Source organism: Quercus robur, chromosome 2, assembly GCF_932294415.1.
Source record: "Quercus robur chromosome 2, dhQueRobu3.1, whole genome shotgun sequence".
NCBI classification, from domain to species: Eukaryota; Viridiplantae; Streptophyta; class Magnoliopsida; order Fagales; family Fagaceae; genus Quercus; species Quercus robur.
In genome coordinates, this window is record NC_065535.1 from 42315259 (window position 1) to 42324087 (window position 8829).

Genomic DNA, 8829 nt, shown 5'->3' on the forward strand with positions numbered 1-8829 from the left:
AAAGAAAAAGAATTAGGTTAATGAAAAAGAAAAAGAATTAAAAGGATAATTTTTTTTATTTTTGTTTTTTAAAAATAATTTTTATTAAATTAGATTTAAGGTTTCTTTTTTAATTTAATTTAATTTAATTTAGTTTTTTTTAATAAATTTCCTGATGTTCTTGTGTTCTTGTGATTTGTGTTCATGTTTATGTTTATTTTTATTCAAATATGAATTGATGTATTTTTATTTTTTATGTTTTAAATTTTGTTTTTATGTTTTTAAATTTTGTTAAAATTTATATATATATATATATATATATATATTTAAAATTTGATGCTAACATGGATGATGACGTCGTATTTTTTATTATTATTTTTTGTCTGCGTCAACATAATTGCTACATCAGGTTTTTCTATTACTGGGTTGACAGCAGGAACCAAAATAAAAATAAATTTTTGAAATCAGAGATTGACCTAAGAACGAAATCAATTTAGGGACCAAATCGAGAATTAGCCCAAAATGTAGTAATCAAAAATGCATTTTCGTAAAAAAAAAAAAAAAAAAAAAAAAAAAAAAAAAAAAAAACTTTCCATATATATTTTTTTTCCATCTGATCTAGGGTTAGGCATCTCGTTCCCAAAACATTCATCAAAGTCGACCTTTCACTTTCAAGTGAAATAGAAATATGATTCAGACTGACCAGAGTGTCTGAGTGAAAACAAGATGAACGGAGACGTAGAGAAGATGGTGGCGGTGGGTCTAGTGTGGGGCGCCACCAACGCCATCATGCGCCGCGGCGCTCTCTTGTGGGACCAAGCTCTCAAATCCACTCCAACACCATCGCCACAACACAAATTGCTCTCTTCCCTCAAAAACTGGTTCACTCTCCTCTCTATCTGGCAATACTCCATCCCTTTCTTCATAAACCTCTCGGCCTCCGCTACTTTCTTCGTTATTCTAAGCCACACTCCCATCTCTCTCACCGTGCCCGTCACCAATGCCACCACATTTGCTGCGACTGCCGTCTTCGGAATGCTTTTAGGGGAAGAGACCCGCTTGGCCCACGCCTTGTTTGGTACGGCCCTCATTGTTCTCGGGGTTTGGCTTTGTACGCAATGACTTTGTAACCCCCCAAAAGGGGATTTAAAAAAAAAAAAAATATATATATATATATATTTTATGATCCATGTTATTTGGGGTTTTCAAAATGTAAAATTCATGTGGATGTGGGGTTTGCATTGTTGGGTATTTTTTTTTTCCTTTTCCTTGTCATGTGTTTGTGTCTGTAATATTAATTAGTTCCTAGCTTATAGTTTTTTTTTGAGGAATCCTAGCTTATAATTTGAGGATAGGGAAATAGAAATCAGGATCTTATGTTTTTTATTGATTTGGTTGATGAAACAATATAATGGTTACATAAACCAAGTCCAGTGCCTTTATGTTTAACTATATAAGTTGCATTGTTTCATACTTGGTTAGAAAATGAGAAAAAGCTGATTATTTCATGTATTAGATAGTTCATAACTGACATAGACAATAACCTGATACAAGTAACATAACATGTTCAATAAAAATAGCCAGAGAGCGACAAAGAAACCATATTTGGTATATGAACAAAAATAAAATTAATTCAATACGAATGAAACACAAACAACAATTGAAAATTTTAGCTGGATTGCTGATCCTCATGTTAGAATTGTTGTTTAAAACATTCGGGAGGTAGCTGTCCGTTGAACCTTTTTGTATCTTTGCAGTAGTCGTAGATCATAAAGTTGTCCCTCACCCAATTTAATTGACCAAACTTAGCATAACTCAACTGTTTGTATCCAGGGGAAGTATACCAATTAGCAGCAGTGGTGTTGGAAGCACATCGACTGATGCTGGCTTATCCTTGCCACAGGCAAGCCCTTGGCCTAAATTGACTGAATTTTGCAACAAAGGGTGAACAGGTCCAGTTGATCTTTTCAAGTCCTCCTCTTGTTGCCTAGTTATCTGCATTCCATAGGCTGGAGTAGACCCTCATCCCCTGCTTATTGGGGTAAGCAATCCCTTCATTCTTGTAGTTTCTGAATACACGAATTGGTATACTGTCGACATACCACCTGAAAATGTAGTGACAAATTCAGAGTTTAGGAACAGTTGGGTTCCTGGATTTTTATTAGGAATTATGAACCTGTTGGGAGAATATAGGGAAATAAGTTCAAATGATTGGGAATGACAAAATTTGTTGAAATTTTCAGGAGGGGAAGAGAATAAAGTCATAAACATCTGTTTGGGGGAAGCCATTGCCGTTTGGAAAAAATGTCTTTCGTCTTATACAACAGGAATAAATGATTAACGGCAATGTGGTAAGTCTACTTACACTACTTCAGTGGGGTTCCAGTGTATGCTGTAGTTGTGGAAACCATCAGTTGGGTCAAACCAAGGGTAGAATTGCTGTTCCTTGCTTCCATTTCCTTTTGTGTAGATGTTTGTGTGGATGATGTAAGGTTGTCCTGAAACATTCCCAAAAAACTCGTAGTCTATTTCATCGTGGTTGCTCCCACTAGAGGATAGCTGCAGACATTTGAGAAAGGGGAATTAGCACTTTTTACCACACATTGGTTTTGTGAAAGACATGCATGCTTTAGAGCTACGCAAAGTCTTTGGATCCAATATCTTCTCCTTCCTCCCATGAGCAAGGATGGAAGGTGAGGACATGGATTCAATCCATATGGGGTGCATGTGTTGTATTTAGCCTCCGTTTGGGTACTGTGTTTTGTGTCCACGTCTGGACGCAAAACAAGTTTCACCCTTTTTTTTTTTTTTTTTGTGCCATGATTGTTGACTGGAAAGGTGTGAACAGTGCACACTTCAGCAACTTTTCCAGTACCTTTTAATCAACTTTTCAGTCACGAGACTCATAAACTTCACTATTCAGCAATTTTTTTATTAAAAATGGGTCCTACAATACTATTCACTTATTTAAAAATTATTTTGCTATAGTGTTTTTCAGTTTTCAGTTTTTAGCTGTATCCAAACAGACCTTTATTATAAAAAGATGTATGATATACATCTTTTTTGACAAAGACAAAGTAATGATTTAAATGAATGAACTTACATAGTAGGCTGTCACTGTTCCAGCAGAGTTCCAGGTACCAACTTAATGAGCATTTGAATGGTTCCAAATAAGAGTGCTTGCTTTGATTGAATTGGAGTGCCTGAATACCCAAGGCAGCATGATTGATTAATTAAGCAGAGAGAAATCATTATTATATGAGCCTTTGTGTGTTCATTTCTCAGTTTCTAATATGAGATTCTATGATCTGATCATAGGTTACATAACATATTTACGTTTTGATAATTGCCAAGCTAGAATGGACTAATTTGATTCCTTTAGATTTTGTAACTAATGGAGTAATCTGATAATTTGGCATTACATGCAAAATTTTGTGTTTATGCTCATGATATGCATTATGTCTGTTTTTGTTATATATGTAATTAGATGCATCAAGTGCAATGTACTTTTTTTCGCAACAAAAAATTAAGCAGATAAAGCTAACATTCAAATGTCAAATTGCATATGAGACGGATGATAAGAAGACTATTTTACCTGCAGTTTTATCCAAGACGAGTTGAAGATTATCACCATTGCCTATAACGTTGTAGACTGATTGTTAGCACCCGAAGCAAAATACATGCTCTTAGAAAACTTGGCATTGACTAAAATTTGATTTGGTGCAATTGCAGAGATGAATACAACCATTAACAATGCTCGTAACCTTGCCATTCCAACTCCAATGAACAATTATCAACTGCTTGTGTCAATCTATGGAGTTGGAATGGGATGCTTTTTTGTCTCTGGTCTTTGAGGCTTTATTTTGCTCCTAAGGGGCAACGTGCCCTGCTAATTTGGAACTTTCTTTGATGATTCTTTATTCAGAATAGCATATATTGACCCGACATCTTGTCATGGTATCTCCGGAGGGAAACTTCACTACATACAATGTCCAGCTTCATTCAGAATCAATATTCTTCATAATGTTGAAGTTACATATGTAAATTAGTCATGCAAAAAAGAAAAAAGAAAAAAAAAAGATCATTCTGATTTAATAGGGCCCTTGGAAATGGACGTTGACGGCTCTGATTGAATCTGATGTCAATGAGAGCAATGCTGATTTTAGAGGACTGGGAAAATAATTTTAACTATATACTATTTTATTGTTTGTTTTGATAATCAATAATTTATTTGCACGTGACTAGGTGGTAAGAAATGTCCATGTCAGGATTTAGGAATATGAGCAAGAATTTGGGTTTGGGGGGCAGGGTAGGTAATAACATGGCTTTCCTTTACCGTACGGTGTGTGGCTTGATTGTAGGAGTGTTTATCTCAGCATTTAGAGAGGAGTGGTTCGAGCGTTAGTCTCAATAAGGCTTATATGATACACATGGTATTATCTATTGTCGTTATGTGGTATGAGGTCGATGAGGTTACACCGGATTTTTTTTTTTTTTTTTTTTTTTTTTTTTTTTTTTTTTATTTAGAAAAAAAAAAGCTTGGCTCTCTCCAAAAAAAAAAAAAAAAAAGGAAGGAAAAGAAAAAAGTATTAGCTTGGCTTATAGCTGGGACGTGGTGGGGAATAAGAAATTGGATTGTCGTGCATGGGACCAAATGGCTGATGGAAAATAATATGCGCAAAACCATACAGCTTATTAGTATTAACTAGTAATATCAATAATTTTTATTTTTTTCAGTCTACGACCAAAAACATGAACCTGATGCTATTTCAACCATTTCACAGTCACGCATGCAACAAGTCAATGAATCTGCAGGACATTAACTAACCTACTAGATCAGATGGAATGGTGCTGGAAGGAGGTCAGAAGCCACAACCAGCTCAATACATATGTTCTGGATTTGCATTAAATTAAGATAAAAAGCCAAATTCATCTTAGCACGGCATATATATATAAATATATATATCACAAAAAGGATTATCATAACCAAACATAATACCTTAGGATTTTTTTGAATGCAAGCTTGACTTCATTAATTAGAAAGGTTGGATACATTCACTAATAATATAGGCCTTGAGTGGATATCATCAAGTATGTCGGCTTGGTTCACCTTATTAATTAGGAATGATATTTTTACCTTCAGGCCCTCTTCTTCAAGAAAGTATATCATATTTCAGTAATACCGACTTAGCATCTGTTTTAGTATTTTCTACCCAATAAATGAGTGACACTTGTTTCAAAAAACTATATCAGACTACTCCAATAAATGATTAATTTATCTTCTCGATAGTATAGAAGATTGAGGAAATTTAAAGTTGATTGTAGCTAGGGGGTAACGTTGGTTGGAATTAGAATCTCGTGCCCAAGGATATCATCGGATCTCAAACTCATTATCCCATGATGGAACAGGAGCAATAATCTATTTACTAAAAGGAATAAGGCTAAAATCTAAAACTGCTCTAAGTTTCAACTTTTTTTATTTTATTTTATTTATTTATTTCAGTCTTTTATGTTTCAATTTTGTTATTTCAGCTCTTTAAGTTTCAAATTTTGTCAATTAAGTATTCTATTAGGCTTCTATTAACTCTTTCCGTTTACCAACCAAAAGTATGCCGTTTTGGGCTTTTATTTTTAATTTAATTCTTTTATTTCGTGATTAAAAAAAAGAAAAAAAATATTATTATTTTTTTTTAAAAAAGGCAGCTATGGGGAATGACGTTGTTTCCCTGCCCCTGAAAAAAAAAAAATCACACCGGCAACTTCGGCTCAAGTATAACTAGAATGGAGAATATATAGAACATGCCAAATAGCGCACTGGGGAACCTAATAGAAGCAGCCACAATCGCCATTTTCAAAATCTTATCTGTCGTTAGGATAATCCCAATCAAAATAATCAAATGCACAATCCTAAATGCCTAACATGCATTGAAAAAAAAAATCCCATCAAGCTAAGAATGTCATTCAAACAAGGCCAGACTTCAAATGGTTAGTGCCATGGATTGAATCATTTGGCTTAAAGAAGATAAAACACAAATTGAAAAGGTCGGAGTTGGAGTTGCCAGAGTAGACCATAACCCACCGGAGTACATCCTAGCCCATCAGAGTATACCCTAGCCCCCCGCAAAATCCATCTCCTTCTCTCTCGGTGTCGATATATCCCTTTATCTCGGTCTCAATCTCACGGTCCCTCACCGATCTCGCAATCTCTGTCTCTTCCCCCTTGCCGATCCCTAACTCTCTCTCTCTCTCTTTCCCCCTCTTTTTTTCTCCCCCAATTTTCTCAGTTAGGGCTCAATCAGTATCGTGATTTTTTTGTTTTGTTTTCAGGGGCAGGGGAATGACGTCGTTCCCTTTAGCTGCCTTCTTCTTCCTTTATTTTATTTTATTTTTTAAAAAACATTTAAATAACAATTTTTTTTAATTACTAAATTAAAAAAAAAAAACCCAAAACAATGTTGTTTTGGTTAGTAAACGGAAAGAGTTAACTGGAGCCAAATAGAATACTTAATTGACAAAATTTGAAACTTAGAGGACTGAAATGACAAAACAAAAATTTAGAGAATTGAAATGATAAAAGTTGAAACTTAGAGGGTCAGTTTTGGATTTTAACCATGGAATAATAATAAGTGATTTTATTTGTTTGAAAGGAGGCATTACCTCAATTTATCTATCTTTTTTTGGATTGCAATAAATATTAGTACCATTTATATTTCTGAGGTGAAAAATTGATAAGGCTTTAATTTGCAATTTTTTATTTTTATTTTTTATTTTCTCTTGATGGAAATATAAGCTTTGTTTGGATTTGGTGTTTTGGCGTCTGCAATTTTTGTTCTTGCGTTTTTGGCTTTTTTTTTTTTTAGTCCAATGCCTGGTGCACTATTCACAGTATTCTCTTTAATGAACAGTAACCCAAAAATATCATTTTATTGTTTTCAGTTTTTAATTTTCAGTTTTTAGTAAAATAAGCTGTATCCAAACACATACATAGTAGAGTAGCATTTTGCATCTGGTGTGCACGAACTGACACACCAACGAGGTCTCTCATTCATTTGTGTATACGGTGTCTGTCTTGCACTTCATTCGATGCATGAAAATTAATGTGGTGTCGATTTTCCACTAGGGGTTTGTTTGGATACCGTTTATTGCTGATTATTAAAAACTGAAAATACTGTAGAAAAATAATTTTTAAATGTGTGAATAGTGCTGTGGGACCCAGTTTTAAAGAAAAATTTGCTAAAATCCATACTTGCGAGTCCCATGAATAGTGCACAGGACCCATACAAAAAATGCAGATGCGTATGTCTGCTGTTTTTAGTGCAATCCAAACATACACTAGGTGCGAAATGAAGCGTGAGTTTGGAAAGTGCGTTTTGTGCGTTTCCCAACGGTTGCGTTTTTTTTTAGTGGGTCCATGGGCATTGTTCATGGGACTCGCAACTTGGAAAAAATGCAAATTTAACTTTAAAACTGGGTCTCACGGCATTATTCACATATTTAAAAATTATTTTGTTACAGTGTTTTCAGTTTTTAGTAATAAGCATTATCTAAATAGACCTGAAATGTACACACTGAAGAGACAAAAAAAGGGGGTTTGATACGATACGATACCAATTGGGATACTCATGTATACAACACAACGAGAATGTGCATGCACTTAGGAGTTAGGGCAAACACTGAAATACATGGACCACCAGGCTTTTGCCATGGGCCCATGCACGCAGTGACGGAACTAGAAATTTGTGGTTAGGGGGCCAAGCAATAAATAAGACGATTACATTTTTTTTAAATATATATCCATACTATGTACAATTATCAAAAATATATAGTAGTATCATAAACACAATTCAATATACAATACATGTTTTTTTTTTGTTTTTGTTTTTGTTTTTGTGTGATACATATATATAGTTAAGTGGATTAATTTATAACTCAATATAGTTTTTAATTTGCCTATCAACCTAGGTTTTCAAGTTAAATTACAACATATTAATTATAAATAATTAAGATAAAAGAATATTATTAATAGGTTAAAAGATGGCCAAAAATTAGACACGCATAAAAATAAATTGAATCAAAATATCTAGTAATATATTTTGTCAAATTAATAATAAGTTATTATATTTATATGTTATATAATATATTTATCAATTAAAAAAATAAATAATAGATGAAGATAAGTCATAGTGGTTCTAGGATCATAATTATTTTACAACCTTTTGCCACAACTTTATCATGAAAGATTGTGAGTGGTTGTTTATTACTTATATATGGACTTACTATTTTTTCTCCGCCAATCACACTTGTTTACATCTTGTAAAAAAAAAGTTGTGAAATAAGTTGTGGTAATATATTTCTTCCGTACCACACCTAGGAGTAAACTAAACTACTAAAGTGATATATCAAGTTTGCTTTTGACGAGTTTGTTTGATTGTTTTTTTTTTGTTTTTTTTTTTATGCCGATGTGTTTGTTTTTGAACTATATATGTGGTCCTTTCTTAATAGCTTTATTGTATTGGAATTAGAGAAATTAGTTTAGAAGTCTTGGAGTCAGTAAATTGTATAGCACTAAATCAATCACTTGAAGTAAAGAAGAGAAGGAAAAGGAAAATGGGATATAGAGACGAAGGAGAAAACGGAGAGAACGTAAACTGCAAATCTCCTGGCAATGGACCAACAACGTAATTTTTTGAAAATGAAGAAAAAAAAAAGTGTGTGAAACATAGGCTCCTTCAACTGTCAATACCAAAGTAAGCTAGAGAGATTTTTTTTTTTTTTTTTTTTCCAAAAAACGAGAAAGGGCATTTTTTGAAATTATTTTTCTTTCTTCAGAAAATTGTTAAACCAGAGGAG

At 33.5% G+C, this 8829-nt stretch overlaps 1 protein-coding gene and 1 pseudogene across 1 annotated transcript; one reads left to right on the forward strand and one right to left on the reverse strand.

Moving 5' to 3' along the window:
* Positions 1-581: 581 nt before the first annotated feature.
* On the forward strand, positions 582-2330 carry LOC126713735 (uncharacterized). Its single transcript, XM_050413581.1, has 2 exons — positions 582-1057; positions 2223-2330. Exons 1-2 carry the CDS (start codon positions 706-708, stop codon positions 2318-2320), a joined length of 450 nt encoding a protein of 149 aa, XP_050269538.1. The 5' UTR covers positions 582-705; the 3' UTR covers positions 2321-2330.
* LOC126713736 (probable xyloglucan endotransglucosylase/hydrolase protein 26) lies at positions 1565-3792 on the reverse strand (annotated as a pseudogene).
* Positions 3793-8829: the final 5037 nt, after the last annotated feature.

What these genes read in the sequence shown, in the direction of transcription:
- LOC126713735 (XM_050413581.1), top strand. Translation starts at nt 706, where the DNA reads ATGAACGGAGACGTAGAGAAGATGGTGGCGGTGGGTCTAGTGTGGGGC. An exon ending in CTTGGCCCACGCCTTGTTTG is followed by an intron (nt 1,058 to 2,222) that starts GTACGGCCCTCA and finishes TGAAATTTTCAG; the next exon opens with GAGGGGAAGAGAATAAAGTC.